At 37.6% G+C, this 20,695-nt stretch overlaps 2 protein-coding genes across 2 annotated transcripts in view; both read left to right on the top strand.

Annotated features, from left to right (window-relative positions):
- The window catches only part of GDPD4 (glycerophosphodiester phosphodiesterase domain containing 4), a 100,616-nt gene that overhangs the window by 62,809 nt on the left and 17,112 nt on the right, over window positions 1–20,695 (top strand). The window contains exons 10-11 of the mRNA XM_046015936.1: window positions 13,872–14,093; window positions 15,044–15,198. Of these exons, the coding sequence (XP_045871892.1) occupies window positions 13,872–14,093; window positions 15,044–15,198 (377 nt within the window). The remainder of the gene's footprint in view (window positions 1–13,871; window positions 14,094–15,043; window positions 15,199–20,695) is intronic.
- Window positions 10,599–11,036, top strand: LOC123949217 (elongin-C). The gene has a single exon (XM_046016574.1). The coding sequence runs from the start codon at window positions 10,698–10,700 to the stop codon at window positions 11,034–11,036; it is 339 nt and encodes a 112-aa protein (XP_045872530.1). The 5' UTR covers window positions 10,599–10,697.

Here is a 20,695-nt window from a genome sequence, read left to right as displayed (position 1 = left end):
ACTATATGGTCCAGCAATCAACTTTTTGCCTTATTTCTAAGTTTGAATAGTTTAACAGTCTCCTCTTATAGTCATAATTAACTTCTATAGATTATTTAGAGATTCATCTCAGTGAGGTGTTGTATTATTTGCTTTTATTAATTTCCATAGGTTCAGTAAGAAGGATCAATTAATACACATAATGTTCCTTGTTGTATAATCAGCAAATCTAGAACCAGATTGTGTTAAACAACTTCTAAATCTATCAAATTAGATTATTTTTTTTAAAGATTTATTTGACAAAGAGAAAGAGTGCACAAGCAGAAGGAATGGGAGAGGAAGAAGCAGGGAGCAGGGAGCCTGATATGGGCCTTGATCCCAGGACTCTGGGATCATGACCTGAGCCAAAGGGAGATGCTTAACCAACTGAGCCACCCAGGTGCCCCTCAAATTAGATTGTATCTGGAGATTATGTACAGAATCAAAAATTTCAATTTTAATAGTCGGTATCATTCCAAAGCTCTTTTTATCACTATTATTTACAAAATAAGAAATTCATCTCTACCAGGTTTCACCTGTATACCTACAAACATGGGCAAATTTGTCTTTTTTCCTGCTAGGCAGTGATCTTTCTTCCTGCCTGTGATGCTGGGACAGTGTGCAACAACAGATAGCAGTTTGCTAAGGAAGACTTATAAGCATGGGTTTTCAAATATCAATTATATCTGTGTCCTTAATGGAGACTGGGTATGTTAGGTCCTTAATCAAAGGAGCAAGACTAATACAAAGGGAAGGTCAAACAAAGCTTTATCTTGCGCCAAGCATCAAGAATCAAACTGACCATTTGGGGCCGCCTCTTACAGAGAGAGCAACCCCTCCCTGCCTTACAGACTAACTTTTATAGAGCAAAGGCCATGTGGTTGAGCCTGGCTACACGCAGGTGGCCACTGAGATTGTAATACACAGAGAAAGCTGCACAGTCATGCTAGGTCACACACAGGTGGCCAATTGAATTACAATTCACCCCATAGTAGCTATTTGAACTAGCCTATCTCCTTGGTCAGAATTGGCGCCCAAAATGTGCCCAAAAGGCGGGGCCCACACTCCTTGGTAGCTAGGGAGACAGTATGCGTGCCCCACTGATTAGATGTCTCACCTGGCCCGACTCATCCTTGCATCCGGGCTCTGTTATCTCTACCTGACCTGACCCACCCTTGTATTTGGGCTCTGTTATCTCTTCCTTACCTGACCCACCCTTGTATTTGGGCTCCGTTATCTGGGACTGGTGACCATATTTTACTGGTTTCCTGGACTTGCTTTTAAGTAGGTTCCCCTGGGGAAGGTGGGCAGGGTCAGTTTAAGTTTTACTGCATAAACAACAAAATCACTGTTTAACTGGATGGAATTACTCTGGCTAAATAGGCCCTTACAGTTACTTGTTATATCTGACCAAATGGAATGTATTATCAAATATAATCCTTCATATTTGGCTTTTATTACACAATTTGTTAAATTATATCCCAGTAAAAAGGAGGACAGATTTTTATCAACATATGCAAATGACTGCATTGCCATGAAAAGTAGAGACTCAGTTAAAAATATTTCTACCTTAGTTCTGTGGGGTTATTGAGAACAAGATACTACATACAAAGAATGTTTTGCACACGCATAACAGAGAAAAAGTCAAAAAGAATAGATTTTAAAATAATAGTAAGTACAATCCTATCAATAATTACTTTGAATGTAAATGGACTAAATGCTGCAATCAAAAGACATAGGGGGATAGAATGAATAAAAAGGCAAGACCCATCTATATGCTGCCTACAAGAGACTCATTTCAGACCTAAAGACACATGCAGATTGTAAGTGAGGAGGTAGAGAAACATTTATCATGCAAAGGGTGTGAAAAGAAAGCTGGGTACTTATATCAGGGGCACCTGGATGGCTCTGTCAGTTAAGGGGCTGCCTTCTGCTCAGTCATGATCTCAGGCTCTTGGGATGAGGCCCGGTGTTGGGCTCCTTGTTTAATAGGGTGTCTGCTTCGCCATCTCCCTCTGTGCTCTCTTTCTCTCTCTCTCTCTCTCTCAAATAAGTAAATACAATCTTTAAAAAAATCCTACTTATATCAGACAAAATTGACTTTAAAACAAGATCATAACAAAGAACACTATTTAATCATAAAGGGAACAATCAACAAGAAGATATAATAATTGTAAATATTTATGCAGTCAACATGGGAGCAACCAAATACATAAAGCTGCTAATAACAAACATAAGGAACTAATCAATAGTAATACAGTAATAGTAGAGGACTTTAACACCCATTTACATCAATGGATATATCATCTAAACAGAAAGTTGGCAAGGAAATAGTACCTTTTAATAACATACTGGATCAGATGGATCTAACAGATAATATTCAGAACATTCCATTCCAAAACAGGAGAATATACATTCCTCTTCAAATGCACATGGAATAATCTCCAAAATAGATCACATATTTGGCCAAAAAAACAAGCCCCAACAAATTAAAAAAGATTGAAGTCTTACCATGTGTCTTTTCTGACCATAATACTGTAAAACTAGAAATCAACCAGCTGGAAAAAATCTGGAAAGAACACAAATACATGGAAGTTAAATAACATGCCAATAAACAATGGAAGTGTCAACAAAGAACTCAAAGAGGAAATCAAGAAATACATGGAACAGAGGAAAATGAAAACACAGCAATCCAAAACCTTTGGGATGCAGTGGATCTATGAAGTTTGTGGCAGTACAAGCCTCCTTCAAGAAGTAAGAAAAATCTTCAGTAAAAAAACCCAACCTTATATTGAAAGGAGCTAGAAAAATAAGAACAAAGCCCAAAACCAGTAGAAGGAAGGAAAGATAGATATCAGAGCAAAAATCAATGAAATAGAAACTAAAAAGCAGTAGAACAGATCAGTGAAGCCGGGAGCTCGTTCTTTGAAAAGATCAACAAAATTGAAAAACCTTTAGCTGAACTCATCAAAAAAAACCCAAAAACAAAAAACAAAACAAAAGAATTAACAAAAATCAGAAATTAAAGAGGAGAAATAATCAAATACAAAGACACAAAATACAAAGAATTATAAGAGAATATTATAAAAAAAATTATATGCCAACAAATTGGACAGCCCAGAAGAAATGGATATATACCTTGAAATATATCACCTACGAAAACTGAAGTAAGAAGAAAGTTTGAACAGACCAGTTCCCAGGAATGAAATTGAATCAGTTAACAAAAAATTTCCAACAACAAAAGTGCAAGACCAGATGGCTTCACAGGTGAATTCTGCCAATCATTTACAGAACACTTAAAACTTATTTTTCTCAAAATAGTCCAAAAAATAGAAGAGGAGGAAAAGCTTCCAAATTCATTGTATGATGCCAGCATTACCCTTTTTTTTTAAAAAAAATATTGTATTTATTTATTTGACAGACAGAGATCACAGTAGGCAGAGAGGCAGACAGAGAGAGAGGAGGGGAAGCAGGCTCCCTGCTGAGCAGAGAGCCCGATGCGGGGCTCGATTCCAGGACCTTGGGATCATGATCTGAGCTGAAGGCAGAGGCTTTAACCCACTGAGCTACCCACGCGCCCCCCAGCATTACCCGTATACCCAAACCAGATGAGGACACTACAAAAAAACAAACAAACAAAAAAACAAAGCCCAGAACTACAGGCCAGTATCTCTGATGAATATAAATGCAAAAATCCTCAACAAAATGTTAGCAAACTGAATCCAACAATACATTCATCACGATCAAGTCTGATTTGTTTCTGGTGTGCAGGGTTGGTTCAGTATTCGCAAGTCAATCAGCATGGCACATTACATAAGCAAGAGAATGAATAAAAACCAATGATCATTTCAATAGGTGCTGAAAAAGCATTTGATAAAATTTGACAGCCATTCATGATAAAAACCTTCAGCAAAGGTAGGTTTAGAGAGAAGATAGCTCAACATAATAAAGGTTATTTGTGAAAAGCCACAGCAAACATACTTAATGCTGAAAAACTGAGTTTTTTCCTCTAAGATCAGAAACAAAACAAGAATGTACATTCTCATCACTTATATTAAACATAATACTGGAAGTCCTAGTCTCAGTGATAGGAAGGAAGAAAGGAAGACAGGCAGGCAGGCAGGTGGACGGGCAAAGAGAAAAGAAAAGGAGGAAGGGAGGAAAGAAGGAAGGCAGACAGACATCTGAAAGAAAGATATCTGAATTGGTAAGGAAGAAGTAGAAATTTTTTTTAACTGTCAGAATTTGCACATGACATGATACTGTATATAGAAAACCATAAAGACCCCAAAAAGCTACCAGAACTACTGAATGAATTCAGGAAGGTTGCAGGATACAAAATCAATGTAGAGAAATCCATTGTATCTCTATACACTAATAATGAAGTAGCAGTAAGAGAAATTAAGAAAACAGTCCCATTTATAATTATACCAAAAAGAATTAAATATCTAGGAATTAACTTAACCAAGGCGGTAAAAGACTCATACTCTGAAAACTATAAAACTTTGATGAAAGAAATGGAGGATGACAGAAATGGAAGGAATTCCATGCTCATTGATTGGAAGAACAAATATTGTTAAAATGTCTATCCTACCCAATGCAATTTACACATTTAATGCAGTCCCTATCAAAATACCAGAATCATTTTTCACAGAACTAGAACAAACAGTCCTAAAACTTACATGCAACCACAAAAGACCCCCAATAAGCAAAGCAATCTTGAAAAAGAAAAATAAAACTGAATGTATCAGAATCAAAGATTTTAAGATACATTACAAAGCTATAGTAATCAAAACAGAATGGTACTGGGACAGAAATAGACACATTGGAATATTCAATGGAATAGAATAGTAAGCCCAGAAGTAAACTCCCAATTATATGGTCAATTAATCTTTGAGAAAGGGAGCAAAAATATACAATGGGAAAAAAGTTTAAAAAAAAAACTGTTGGACTGGACAGTTACATGCAAAAAATGATACATCATACATAAAAATGAACTGAGAATAGATTAAGGACCTAAATGTGAGACCTGAAACATAAAAATTCTAGGAGAGAGACATTGGTCATAGCAACATCTTTCTAGATATGTCTCCTGAGGCAAGGAAAGAAGCAAAAATAAACTATTGGGGCTACATCGAAATAAAAAGCTTCTGGCACAGCAAAGGAGACAGTCAACAAAACTAAAAGGCAGCCTACTGAATGGGAGAAGTTATTTACAAGTGACATGTCTGATAAAGGGTTACTATGCAAAATATATAAAGACTTGCACAATTCAACACCAAAAAACCTCACAAATAATCCAATTAAAAAATGGGCAGAAGACATGAACAGACATTTCTCCAAAGAAGACATCTGGATGGCCAAGAGACACATGAAAAAATGCTCAACGTCACTAATCATCAGGAAAATGTAAATCAAAACCACATGAGATATCACCTTACACCTTTCAGAATGTCTTAAATCAAAAACACAAGATACAAGTGTTGGTGAGGATGTAGAGAAAAAGGAACCCCCATGCACCTTGGGTGGGAATGCAAACTAGAATAGCCATTGTAGAAAACAGCATGGAAGTTCCTTAAAAACTTAACAATAGAATTACTACATGATTCAGTAATTCCACTAGTGGGCATTTACCCAAAGAATACAGAAACAGTAATGTGAAAAGATATATGCACCCCTATATTTATTGCAACATTATTTACAATGGCCAAATTATGGAAGTAACCTAAGTCTATTGATAGATAATTGGGCAAAGAAGATATGGTGCATGTGTACATGCACACACAGAATGGAATGTTACTCAGCCATAAAAAAGAATGAAATCTTGCCAATGATGGATCTAGAGGGTATAATTCTAAGTGAAATCAACTAATCAGAGAAAGACAAATACCATATGATTTCACTCATATACGGAACTTAAGAAACAAAGAGAAAAAGAGACCAAACAAAGAGACTCTTTTAACTATAGAGATCAAACAGATGATTACCAGAGGGGAGATTGGTTGGGAGAATGGGTTAAATAGGTGATGAGGATTAAGAGCATACTTATGATGAGTGCTGAGTAATATATAGGATTGTTGAATTACTATATTGTAGAACTAAACTAATACAACACTGTATGCTAACCATACTAGAATTAAATAGTGCTCAAGTGTTGGGAGCAAACATATTTATGATTGTATGGTTTTTTAAAAGATTCATTCATTCATTCATTCATTCATTCATTCATTTGATACAGAGTGAGCATGCACATAAGAGATTGGAGCCTCATGCAGCCTTGATCCCAGGACCCTGGGATCATGACCTGAGCCAAAGGCAGATGTTTAACTAACTGAGCCACCCAGTCACCCATGTTTTGTGTTCTTGATGTGTTGACCCCTTTATCATTATATAATGACATTCCCTGTCTCTTGTTAACATTTTTGTCTTGAAGTCTATTTTGTCTGATCCAAAAATCGTTACACATGCTTGCTTTTGGTTATTTGCTTGGAGTATCATCTTCTACCCCCATCACTTTGAGCCTGCTTGTGTCTTTATCACTGAAATGAGTCTCTTAAAGGCGTCATACAGTTGGGTCTGGACTCTGTCTCTCTCTGTTGATTGGTGAGTTCAATCCATTTACATTTAGGGTGATTACTAATATGTAAGGACTTACCACTACCATTTTATCTTTTGTTTTCTGGTTATTTTGTATCTCTGTTATTTTTTTTCCTTGTGTTTCTGTCTACCTTTTAACATTGGTGATTTTTAAAATTATGGTTAGCTATGTTTCACCTTTTAAAAAAATTTTTATTTATTTGTTTGACAGATACAGAGACAGTACAAGTAGAGCAGCAGGCAGAGGGAGAGGGAGAGGGAGAAGCAGGCTCTCCGCTGATCCGGGAGCCTGATTTGGGGCTTGATCCCAGGACCCTGGGATCATGACCCAAGCTGAAGGCAGCTGCTTAACCGACTGAGCCACCCAGGCGCCCCCATTTTACCTCTTTAAAAAAAAAATTGTTAGTTAACATACAGCATAATATTGGTTTCTGGGTTAGAATTCAGTAATTCATTACTTACATACAACAGCAGTGCTCTTCGCAACCAGTGCCCTCCTTAATACCCATCATCCATCTAGCCCATCCTCCACTCACATCCCTCCATCAACCCTCAGTTTGTTCTCTGTAGTGGAAACTCACTTATGGCTATTTCCCTCTCTCCTTATTCACTTTTCTCCCCTTCCCATATGTTCATCTCTTTTCTTTCTTAAATTTCACTTAGTGAGATCATATGGTACTTGTCTTTATCTGACTGACTGACTTTGCTTAGCATAATATACTCTAGCTCCATCCATATCATTGCAGTGGCAAGATTTCATTTTTTTTTTTAAGATTTTATTTATTTATTTGACAGAGATCACAAGTAGGCAGAGAGGCAGGCAGAGAGAGAGGAAGGGAAGCAAGCTCCCTGTTGAGCAGAGAGCCCCACATGGGGCTCGATCCCAGGACCCTGAGATCATGACCCGAGCCAAAGGCAGAGGCTTTAACCCACTGAGCCACCCGGGCACCCCAGATTTCATTCTTTTGATGGCTGAATAATATTCCTGTGTGTGTGTTTGTGTCCTCTTCTTTATCCATTCATCAGTCGGTGGATATTTGGACTCTCTCCATAGTTTGGCTATTGTTGATAATGCTGCTTTAAACATCAGGGTGCATGTGCCCCTTTGAATTTGTATTTTTTTAAAAGATTTTATTTATTTATTTGACAGACAGAGATCACAAGTAGGCAGAGAGGCAGGCAGAAAGAGAGGGGGGAAGCAGGCTCCCTGCTGAGCAGAGAGCCTGATGTGGGGCTCGATCCCAGGACCCTGGGATCATGACCTGAGCCAAAGGCAGAGGCTTTAACCCACTGAACCACCCAGGCACCCCTGAATTTGTATTTTTATATCCTTTGAGTAAATACCTAGTAGTGTAATTGCTGGATTGTAGGGTAGATTCTATTTTTAACTTTTTGAGGAATCTCCAAACTGTTCTGTAGAATGGCTGCTTCAATTTCCATTTGCTACGTGTGTATCTTTAGGGTAAATACCCAGTAGTGCAATTGCTGGGTCATAGGGTAGTTCTATTTTCAACATTTTGAGGAACCTCCATGCTGTTTTCCAGAGTGGTTGCACCAGCTTGCATTCCCACCAACAGTGGAGGAGGGTTCCCCTTTCTCCGCATCCTCGCCAGCATCTGTCATGTCCTGACTTGTTAATTTTAGCCATTCTGACTGGTGTGAGGTGATATCTCATTGTGGTTTTGATTTGTATTTCCCTGATGCTGAGTGACGTGGAGCACTTTTTCATGTGTCTGTTGGCCATCTGGATGTCTTCTTTGCAGAAATGTCTGTTCATGTCCTCTGCCCATTTCTTGATTGGATTGTTTGTTCTTTGGGTGTTGAGTTTGCTAAGTTCCTTATAGATTTTGGATACTAGCCCTTTATCTGATATGTCGTTTGCAAATATCTTCTCCCATTCTGTCAGTTGTCTTTTGGTTTTGTTAACTGTTTCCTTTGCTGTGCAAAAGCTTTTGATCTTGATGAAATCCCAATAGTTCATTTTTGCCCTTGCTTCCCTTGCCTTTGCCATTGTTCCTAGGAAGATGTTGCTACGGCTGAGGTCGAAGAGGTTGCTGCCTGCATTCTCCTCAAGGATTTTGATGGATTCCTTTCTCACATTGAGGTCCTTCATCCATTTGGAGTCTATTTTCGTGTGTGGTGTAAGGAAGTGGTCCAATTTCATTTTTCTGCATGTGGCTGTCCAATTTTCCCAGCACCATTTATTGAAGAGGCTGTCTTTTTTCCATTGGACATTCTTTCCTGCTTTGTCGAAGATTAGTTGACCATAGAGTTGAGGGTCGATTTCTGGGCTCTCTATTCTGTTCCATTGATCTATGTGTCTGTTTTTGTGCCAGTACCATGCTGTCTTGATGACAGCTTTGTAATAGAGCTTGAAGTCCATTTGCTTCTGAGGCAAAGGTAAAGAGCCTGTCTGCTGGATCAAGGAATAGGCATTAACAGGCAATGAGTCTTCGATGTGAGTTAGTCCTTTTAGACCATGGCCTCCTGTTTCATGTACTTTCAATCAAAGAAAGGTTTATTATGATTTGGAAGATCAGCAAAGATGATTGTCGAAATATTTTGAGATTACTAATGAAGGTGTTTTTCATTTCTGTGTTTTGTGAGAATGGTTCCCAAGATGTTTAAGTTAAATCATACAGAAGCCTATTTCAGAAGAGCTTGCTGTACTCTACAACATCCAATTAATTCCAGAAATTATTTCATTGTCCTTAGTGTTTGGCCTTGGATAATTTTGGATAATCCATAATCTCTCATTAGATTATGTCCTTCCTCAGACAACACATCATGGCATAGATCAAGTGTTGGCCAGTGGTGGCTTGCTGTCCAAATCCAGCCACTGGCTATTTTTTTTTTAAAGATTTTATTTATTTATTTGACAGAGAGAGATCACAAGTAGGCAGAGAGGCAGGCAGAGAGAGGAAGGGAAGCAGTCTCCCTGCTGAACAGAGAGCCCGATGCAAGGCTGCACCAAGTTGCATTCCCACCAACAGTGTAAGAGGGTTCCCCTTTCTCCACAACCTCTCCAAGATGCATTGTTTCCTGTCTTGCTAATTTTGGCCATTTTAACTGGTGTAAGGTGGTATCTCAATGTGGTTTTAATTTGAATCTCCCTGATGGCTAGTGATGATGAACATTTTTTCATGTGTCTGATAGCCATTTGTATGTCTTCATTGGAGAAGTGTCTATTCATATCTTCTGCCCATTTTTTGATATGATTATCTGTTTTGTGTGTGTTGAGTTTGAGGAGTTCTTTATAGATCCTGGATATCAGCCTTTTGTCTGGACTGTCATTTGCAAATATCTTCTCCCATTCCGTGGGTTGCCTCTTTGTTTTGTTGACTGTTTCCTTTGCTGTGCAGAAGCTTTTGATCTTGATGAAGTCCCAAAAGTTCATTTTCGCTTTTGTTTCCTTTGCCTTTGGAGACATATCTTGAAAGAAATTGTTGTGATTGATATCGAAGAGGTTACTGCCTATGTTCTCCTCAAGGATTCTGATGGATTCCTGCCTCATGTTGAGGTCTTTTATCCATTTCAAGTTTATCTTTGTGTATGGTGTAAGAGAATGGTCAAGTTTCATTCTTCTACATATAGCCGTCCAATTTTCCCAGCACCATTTATTGAAGAGACTGTCTTTTTTCCATTGAATATTTTTTCCTGTTTTGTCGAAGATTATTTGACCATAAAGTTGAGGGTCCATATCTGGGCTCTCTACTCTGTTCCACTGGTCTATGTGTCTGTTTTTATGCCAGTACCATGTTGTCTTGGTGATCACAGCTTTGTAGTAAAGCTTGAAATCAGGTAACGTGATGCTGCCAGTTTTGTTTTTGTTTTTCAACATTTCCTTAGCAATTCGGGGTCTTTTCTGATTCCATACAAATTTTAGGATTATTTGCTCCAGCTCTTTTAAAAATACTGATGGAATTGGAATGGCATTAAAAGTATAGATTTCTCGGGGGTGGCCCTGGAGTAGGGGCTGTGGCGGTGCGCGGGGACCCGGTGCGGTGGCTGTGGTGGCTGCAGGACTGACGAGAAACTACCAAAGTTCCTGTGGAAGTAAAGTAGAATTTCATAAGAACATAATGGATGGAGAAGAGAAAACCTATGGTGGGTGTGAAGGCCCTGATGCCATGTATGTCAAATTGATATCTTCGGATGGTCATGAATTTATTGTAAAAAGAGAACATGCACTAACATCCGGAACAATAAAAGCCATGTTGAGTGGCCCAGGTCAGTTTGCTGAGAACGAAACTAATGAAGTCAATTTTAGAGAGATCCCTTCACATGTGCTATCAAAAGTATGCATGTATTTTACCTACAAGGTTCGCTACACTAACAGCTCCACAGAGATTCCTGAATTCCCAATTGCACCTGAAATTGCACTGGAACTGCTGATGGCTGCGAATTTCCTAGATTGTTAAATAAAATAAATTACAAAAAAAAAAAAGTATAGATTTCTCCAGGCAGTATAGACATTTTAGCAATGTTTATTCTTCCGATCCAAGAGGATGGAATGGTCTTCCATCCTTTTGTGTCTTCTTCAATTTCTTTCATGAGTGTTCTGTAGTTCCTCGAGTATAGATCCTTTTCCTCTTTGGTTAAGTTTATTCCCAGGTATCTTATGGTTCTTGGTGCTATAGCAAATGGAATCAATTCCCTAATTTCCCTTTATGTATTTTCATTGTTACTGTTTAAGAAAGCCACTGATTTCTGTACATTGACTTTGTATCCTGCCACATTGCTGAATTGCTGTATGAGTTCTAGTAGTTTGGGGGTGGAGTCTTTTGGGTTCAGAACTGTATGTTGAGTGATAATGTTTCCCTTTAAGTGGCATTATTGGGCAGATTATGGAAAATTGTTTTATTTCTTACCAATTTGACATTGGACCAATATGACATAGGACATTGGATTGTCCTACTTGTAATTTCTCTAAGTATAACCATAGAGAACTGAGAACTTTTTGGTTCTCAAACCAAAGTGTTTTATATGGAGAACCAGAAATTTTTTTCATTTCTACCTCGTTACTTCCTCGGGCATTTTTGAAAATGTTCGGTCATATGTTGGAGAGAGGCTAAACTGGCTATGTTCCATTCCAGTTTATTTTTCTCACTAAGTCCCCTATATTATATACAAAAAAAGGCTCAATTTACTTTTGCCATTAGAGCTACCCCCATAAGACTATTGAAAGCTTACTGAAATCTAGTTTTAAACTCTCCTCTTGTTTAATCTTTATTTTTTTAAATTTTTTTGTTCGGTTTATCCTTAAAGGAAAGGCTTTTATAAATGTCTTTGTACAGTGCACCTCCTATTCTTTTTGCCTGTTCAGGGACATTTTTCAATGTATGCACAGCTGAGTTATTTAAGTTCTGTCTTGGTCTTTCTCATTCTGTTCTTTTAAAAAATTTTCCCCACGTGAAGATCTAATAATTAAGTGAATCAGTTGGTCTAGATCTGGTAGAATCTAACAGTATATTATATTTTGAAGCAAATTTTCTCTTTTCCTGAGGATTAAGAAAACCTTTAATAATAAACCTCAGCTCAGATCTAGACCATGGTTTAACTTAACTTCTAAGGCCTGACTTCTGTTCTAGCATGAGATTACTGTACAATCTGATAATTTCTTTGCTGAGAATAAGGAGGTCAGGGGAAGGGGGAGAAATAGGGTAAGAAGGAGAACAAAGATAAAGTTGTGTAGGAAAAAGAGATTACTTGCCTCTTGAGAAAAGAACCCATGTCCTCTTTCCTTCTTAGAAGTAGCCTTTTATCACTGACTTCAGCTACAAATGATCTTAAATGGGCAAATGACTATAAAAGTAGTCATCTATTAAATTTAATATAGCTAATATACATATGGACTGAGGTGTAAAATGAAATGCGGTGTATTGCAAAGAAAATATGACATTTCCTGCTATAAGGGAGGTACAGTCCAGTAGAGACAGTAGGGAGTGAAGGAACTATGTGAATTGTGTACTTTTCTATATACTGGACATGCTTGTAGATGCTGTAAGTATTTTATTTTTGAATAATATTTAATTATTTGAATATTTAATATTTAATATTCAAAGTAATCCTGGGAGGGTCTCCTGGGTGGCCCTGTTGGTTAAGCATCTGCCTTTGGTTCAGGTCACCATCTCCATGTCCTAGGATCGAGTCCTGTGTAGGGCTTCCAGCTCAACGTGGTGTCTGCTGCTCCCTCTCCCCCTGCCTCTCCTCCTGCTCATCCTCTCTCTCTGTGTATCTTTCTGTATTTCCCTGTCTCAAATGAATAAAATCTTTAAAAAAAAAAATCAAAATAATCCTGAGAAATACATAGATTACGTCTCCCCTCCCCCATTTTATAGTTTGGGCAATAAAGACTCTGAGAATTTGAAGGTTTTACCAAGGTTACACAATAAGAGACATATGAAACCAGGATGTGAACCTGGTCTAAGACATAAACAAGTAGAAGGCAGAATGAAACATGCAACTGAGGCATAAAAATGAGCCTTTGGAGTTTAATACCATCAAAGTGTTTTTAGTTCAGGAATATTTAAGGAAGGCTTCATGAAGGAGGTAACACTTAAGCTGGGCTTTGTAGGTTTAGGAAGCTAGTAGAGGTGGGTGCCTGGGTGGCTCAGTCAGTTAAGCGTCTGCCTGTGGTTTGGGTCATGATCCCAGTACCCTGGGATTGAGTGCTGTGTCTGACTCCCTGCTCAGCAGGGAGTCTGCTTCTCTCTCTCCCTCTCCTTCCCTCTGCATGTGCTTTCTCTCTCTCAAATAAATAAATAAATAAATATATTTTTAAAAAGATTTTGAAGGTAGATTTGTCAAAGAAAGTCAATGAGTAATAGAGTTGGGATTGAATCCAATTTAATCTGAAGTGAGAGCCTATTTTCTTTCCATTACATAAAACTAGAACAGCGAAAGCGAATGTGGGAAGCCAGTGTGACTTTTATAAAAAGAGATTTTATTATCTCAAGTTATAGAAAAAAAAGCTGAAAAGGAAGGTCAAGACAAAAATATGAAGGACCTTTAGTGCAAACGCATGTTGTACAGTGTAGAAGAAATCATTCCAAATACCATGATTAGCTATGAAGATTACATTTAATTTCTCTCCTTGGCAACTCTTATCTCAAGACCAGTATTTCAGAGGGTCTGCTGGGTGGAATGATAATGGAGCAAAATGGAGGTAGGTCTGGGTGTGGGGCTATAGAGCAGGAAAACTGGAAACTGCTTTTGACAGGAGCCAATGTATTCTTTGATGTATTTGTTTTTAGTCGAAACCATTTTACAGAATGAAAGCCCTATCAAAGGCTGATCGTGAAAGAGCAGAAAATCAGACGATTCCAAAACTAATCGATTTACTGGAACTTGCACAGAAGGAAAAAAAATTTGTGATGTTTGATCTTAATGCCCCTCCACGAAAACATCCTCTCAGAGGCACATATATTCGCCGTGTAGTAAGCTTGATCCTTGACTCTAAAATTGAGCAACATCTGGTATGTCTACCTCATTATTCATGGTAGAGTTTGGGAGGTGGGTAACATGTCCCAGGAGAATAGCAGTTGAGCTTGACCTATCCTGTAGATCTTCCCTGGGATGCCCAAATAATTTTGCTATCTGTAAAAATGGAGGTTTTTACGGATGTAGCTGCATGTCGCAATCTAAGAATGACCCAGTTGAATTTTCCCCAGTAGGGAAAAACATGGAAGCTGTTTCCTACTCCAAACCAAATGAAATAACAGCATTCTGTTAAAAAAAAAAAAAAGTATGTGTGTAATGACTATGTGATGTGACCTGCATCGTCACTGGCATAGAACTATTAGAAGGGGCTTGGGCAACACTGAGGCTTTGAGGATTTGGCTTTAATGATATAGGAGAAACAGCTGGCTCTTATTTGTTCAGAGATTTGAGCAGAGATTTGTTCATCATGTTTTTCAGAAGCAATTCTCTGCACTTGGGCAATCATTCCAAATCTCTTAAGTTCTCAGAATGTGGTAGAGTGCTGAGTGAAACAAATATGTTTCCCTATGAACAGAACTATTTCAACAGATGAATCCTTATAGTATTCCCCAACGACAGGAAATGACCCCTTTCAAAGGTGATTTTTAGTGTCAACCAGAGGAAATATGATTCCCACCTTTCATCCACACCTACTAACCCCTCATCTACTTTGGCTCCTGTGAGGCTATCTAAACACAATAGGCCTTTGACTCAGGATGTAAACTCTGAGAAATCTCAGCTTCAGAACAATCCTGGTGAAAGCCCCATTATAAGAGTTCATTAGACAGTATGTGGCCAAGTTGCATCTCATCAAGAACTAGAATCTCTCTCCACTCCCTGTAGACTGTTAACCAGTGCTGGAATGAGGCTCCATTTATTCTACATGGCGCTCTCTATCCCTGGAGAGCTAATTATCCACTGAATGACTTCCTTTTTTTCCTTACAGATTTTTTGGTTGCCAGCTTTTGACAGGGAATATGTCAAACAAGCAGCTCCTGGTTTTCAGCAAGTGGGCAGGTTATATTCCATTGAACGTCTTACAGAAGAAAATATCAGTAGAATAAATGTTGACTACAAGAGGTTGTTCTACAGTGGGTTGAGGTAAGAGTTTGACCACACTTCTCTTGGCAGATATTGCCTTACTTGCATAAAATCTGCTCTCCCACCAAGCTCCTTAGCTTCTCTTTCTCATCTCAGGATTTCTTTGTATGGCTCTTTTTGGAATCCCCTGTTTTCCCCTCTTCCCCTTCCCACCCTATCTTCCTCCCTCCCTCCCTCTGCCAGAAAACATTTATCAAGTGTAGACTATATCCCTTGAACATAATCTTCAGCCTCTTCTCCTTTATCTCCAATCTGTTATCCTTCAACAAGCTTTTTTGTATGCTTGGTGGTTTTGTTCCTATATAAGGTGATTGTTGAACAGTCAGAAATCAGGAAGTTGTTTATTTCCTCCCGCCATTACCAGACGGATGGCAATACTTCATCAATAGTTTTGTGGTCCAGATAGCCACAATTCTTGTAGGGATAATTAAGAACATAAATAAATCATTAAAAAAAAAAAACAACTTAAAACAGCCAAGCACGAGAAGAAACTAAAATTATTAGCTACATTTATAAATATGTAATTAGTGGCAGACTTTTTGAATTAAAAGCACCAGGAAATAAAATGGCGACTTTTCCAAACTTAACTATTATTAATCATAGCTTAATTTAATCCATATTTCCTTTCTCTTAGATTTAAAAGTAAATTTTTTCAGATGATTTTAAATGCTTCAAAGACAAAGTTTTCCTTGGAGAAATGTATATCCAACATCTCTTTGGGCTTAATAGAGATTGCCACTAAATACCTTTCTGCATCTCAAGCCATGAACTAAGCTGTTGGATTTACCTCTGCTCCTGTTCTCAGTTTTCCTGCCTCTCTGACCATGTGGTTGATCATGAAATCTTGCCTTTTTCCTTTTGCTATTTCCCAATCAGAACATTTTTCTTTGCTCAACGACTACTTCTATTTTGAGTTTATTTCTCTTTCCTTTTACTTCTTTTCAAATAGAAAATAGTTCTATGATGATGTCCTTCTCTCCTACTCATAATTTAGATCAATATAGTAGTTGAAAAATAATTATAATAGCTTCCATTTATTGAGCCCTTATTATGTATCAGGTTCTATGGTTATTAGACCACAGGCTCTTTTTCTCATCGTGGCCTACTCATCAGTTACACATGATCTTGGACAAATTTCTTTTTTTTTTTTTTTTTTATATTTTTTATTTATTTGACAGAGAGAAATCACAACCAGGCAGAGAGAGAGGAGGAAGCAGGCTCCCTGCAGAGCAGAGAGCCTGATGTGGGGCTCGATCCCAGGACTCTGGGATCATGACCTGAGCTGAAGGCAGAGGCTTTAACCCACTGAGCCACCCAGGCGCCCCTTGGACAAATTTCTAATCGTCCATTTTCTCATTTGTAAAGTAAGAGTAGCAATATCCTAAGGAAAAAAAAAAAGAATAGCAGTAACATGATGGACTGGTTAAAGGATTAGATGAGAATATTCTTCGTATTATGCACATGCAAAATGCTGGGCAAGTGTAAGTACACAATTAAGTGTTAGCTGCTGCTTTTATCATCACCAGCCTTATATGCTATTCCCTGGAAATTATCACCATCCCTTTTGCAAATGAGGAAACTCTAAAGAGGGAAAGTCGAACAGGCTAGGTAATCCACCAGAATTAATACACTTGGTCAGTGGGGACCAAACTTAGATTTATTTTTTTAAATATTTTATTTATTTATTTGAGAGAGAAAGACAATACACAAACGGGGAGAGGCAGAGGGAGAAGCAGGTTCTCCTGCTTCTCATGACCCTGGGATCATGACCTGAGCTTAAGGCAGCTGCTTAACCAACTGAGCCACTCATGTGCCCCCAAACTGAGATTTAAACATAGGTCTGACAGAGTCCAGAGTCCAAACTCTTTTACCCTTGGTCTTTGAAATTATTTCTTGGCTATAGTTATATGGGCATAGTTTCAACTGACATCAAATTTGAGAGGGATCATATCCTGAGTCCTGTTATGAAGTCAAGCAGCTTAATTTAGCTCAGCAAATATTTACTGTGTGGTAATATGTACAAGTGCACCATGCTAGTTTTATGTGAAAGGTCGGAAGCAAGGTGCAATCCTTTTCCTTGATTGTATTCCAATAAGGACATGTATCTAATAAGGACAATAAGGGTTTTTCCATATAGCTATACTGCAAGGCTGACTGTGACAAATTCATGTGTTATACCTTCTTCCAAGTCCTTCTCCTCAAGGACCATTACATTTTAAGAAATTAATTTGTTGTACCTTAAATTATTTGTATAATGTTTATGACCAGAATATTTGTAATTATGATCAATACATCTTCTGTGTTATGCTCACTTCATCGTGTGGCCACAGTTACATGACATTGTGACCTTGCCATTTTGACTGAGAATGCTTTAATACATTATTTTTTTTTTTTAGATTTTTCTTAAATTTTTTATTTATTTCTTATTTTTTTATAAACATATAATGTATTTTTATCCCCAGGGGTACAGGTCTGTGAATCGCCAGGTTTACACACTTCACAACACTCACCATAGCACATACCCTTCCCAATGTCCATAACCCCACTCCTCCTCTCCCAACCCCCCCCCCTCCCCCCAGCAACCCTCAGTTTGTTTTGTGAGATTTAGAGTCACTCATGGTTTGTCTCCCTCCCAATCCCATCTCGTTTCATTTATTCTTCTTCTATCCCCTAACCCCCCATGTTGCATCTCCACGACCTCATATCAGGGAGATCATATGATAGTTGTCTTTCTCTGATTGACTTACTTCACTAAGCATGATACCCTCTAGTTCCATCCATGTCGTCGCAAATGGCAAGATTTCATTTCTTTTGATGGCTGCATAGTATTCCATTGTGTATATATACCACCTCTTCTTTATCCATTCATCTGTTGATGGACATCTAGGTTCTTTCCATAGTTTGGCTATTGTAGACATTGCTGCTATAAACATTCGGGAGCACGTGCCCCTTCGGATCACTACGTTTGTATCTTTAGGGTAAATACCCAGTAGTGCAGTTGCTGGGTCATAGGGTAGTTCTATTTTCAACATTTTGAGGAACCTCCATGCTGTTTTCCAGAGTGGTTGCACCAGCTTTCATTTCCACCAACAGTGTAGGAGGGTTCCCCTTTCTCCGCATCCTCGCCAGCGTCTGTCATTTCCTGACTTGTTAATTTTAGCCTTAATACATTATTTTAATCAAAATTATATGAATATAGAGATGCCCTCTGCTTTATTTCTGATGTGGGAGTTTTTATAGTGTTTTAAAAACTTAATTTTAGTGGCACCTGGGTGGCTCAGTCAAGTGTCTGCCTTGGACTCAGGTCATAATCCCAGGGTCCCAGGGCTGAGCCCCACATTTTCTCCTAGCACCATTTATTGAAGTGATTGTCTTTTCCCAATCATATATTCTTGCCTCCTTTGTCCTAGATTAATTGACTGGGTATGCGTGAGTTTATTTCCAAGCTCCTTGTTCTTTTGATCTGTGTGTCTGTGTTTTGCTTGTACCATACTGTTTTGATTATTACAGCTTTGTAGTATATTTTGAAATCTGGGATTGTGATACCTCCAGCTTTGTTGTTTTTACTTAAGATTGCTTTGGCTATTTGTGGTCTCATACAAATTTTAGGAATACTTGTTCTAGTCCTGTGAAAAATGTTCTTGGTATTTTGATAGGGATAGTTTGAATCTGTATATTACTTTGAGTAGTATGGACATTCTGACATTATTAGTTCTTTCAATCCATGAGTGTGGAATTCTTTCTATTTCTTTGTGTCATCTTCAGTTTCTTTCATTAATTGTTTGTAGTTTTCAGAGGGCAGGTTTTTCACCTCCTTGGTTAAATTTGTTCCTAGGTATTTTATTATTTTTGGTGTAATTGTAAATGGGATTATTTTCTTAATTTCTCTCTATGTTGCTTCATTTTTAGTGTATAGAAACACAACAGATTTCTGTGTATTAATTTTGTATCCTGCAACTTGACTGAATTAATTTATCAGTTCTAATAGCTTTTGGTGGACTTCTTAAGGGTTTTCTCTATATAGTATCATGTCATCACAAATTTTGACAGTTTTACTTCTTCCTTATGAATTTTAATGCCTTTTATTTCTTTTTCTTATCTGATTACTGCAGCGAAGATGTCCAGTACTATGCTGAATAGAAGTGGTGAGAGTAGACATCTTGTCTTGTTCCTGATCTTAAAGGAAAAGCTCTCAGTTTTTCCCCATTGAGTATGATGTTAGCTCTGGGTTTTTCATATATGGCCTTTATAATATTGCAGCATGTTCCCTCTAGCCCCACTTCGTTGAAAGTTTTTATCATGAACAGATGCATTTTTCAAATGCTTTTTCTGCACCTTTTGAGATGATCATATGGTTTTTATCTTTCTTCTTGTTAATGAAATATATATCATGGGTTGATTTGCTAATATTAAACCATACTTGTGTCCTTATAATAAATCCCACTTGTGCTGAACAATTTTTTCGTTGTATTGTTGAGTTCAGTTTGCTAATATTTTGTTGAGGATTTTTGCATCTATGTTCGCTGAAGATATTGGCCTGTAGTTCTTTTTTATTGTGTCCTTTTCAGGTTTTGGTATCAGGATAATCCTAGCCTCATAGAATGAATTTGGAAGTTTTCCTTCCTCGTGTTTTTTTTGGAAAATTGGGGAAGAATAGGTATTAACACTTATTTAAATATTTGGTATACTTCACCCATGGAGCCATCTGGTTCTATACTTTTATTTGGAAGTTTTCTGATTACTGATTAAATATCATTACTAGTGATTGATGTGTTCAGATTTTCTATTTCTTCCTGACTCAGTTTGGAAAATTGTATGTTTCTTGAAATTTATCCATTTCTTTAAGGTTGTCTAATTTGTTGACATATCATTATTTATATTCTTTTGTAATTCTTCGTATTTCTGTGGTGTTCATTGTTACTTCTCTTCTTGGATTTCTGAATTTATTTGAGTCATCTGTCATTTTTTTGATGAGTCTGGCTAAAGATTTATTAATTTTGTTTAATTTTTCAAAGAAGCAACTTTTGGTTTCACTGAGGTTTTTTTGTTCTTTCTTTTTTGGTCTGTTTATTTCCACTCTAATCTTTATTATTTCCTTCCTTCTACTTGTATTGTTTGTTCTTTTTCCAGCTCTTTTAGGTGTAAGATTAGGTTGTTTTTCTGATCAGAAGTTTTTCTGGTTTCTTGAGATAGGCCTTTATTTCTACAAACTTCCTTTTTTGAACTGTTTTTGCTTTGTCCTAAAGATTTTGGATCATTGTGCTTTCATTTTCGTGTTTATGTAAATTTTATTTCCTCTTTGATTTCTTCATTGATCCATTGGTTGTTTAGGATTTGTTGTTTAGCCTCCATGTGTTTGTGGTTTTTCCAATTTTTTTTTCTTGTAATTGATTTCTAGTTTCATGCTGTTGTGGTTGGAAAAGATACTTGGTATAATTTCAGTCTTCCTAAATTTATTGATACTTATTTTGTAGCCTAACATGTGATCTGTCCTGGA

The sequence above is a fragment of the Meles meles genome, chromosome 8, assembly GCF_922984935.1.
Source record: "Meles meles chromosome 8, mMelMel3.1 paternal haplotype, whole genome shotgun sequence".
Classification (NCBI taxonomy): domain Eukaryota; kingdom Metazoa; phylum Chordata; class Mammalia; order Carnivora; family Mustelidae; genus Meles; species Meles meles.
This window is presented reverse-complemented; position numbering and strand designations above follow the sequence as displayed.

Coding starts and splice junctions, on each gene's coding strand:
- LOC123949217 (XM_046016574.1), top strand. CDS start 10,698: ATGGATGGAGAAGAGAAAACCTATGGTGGGTGTGAAGGCCCTGATGCC.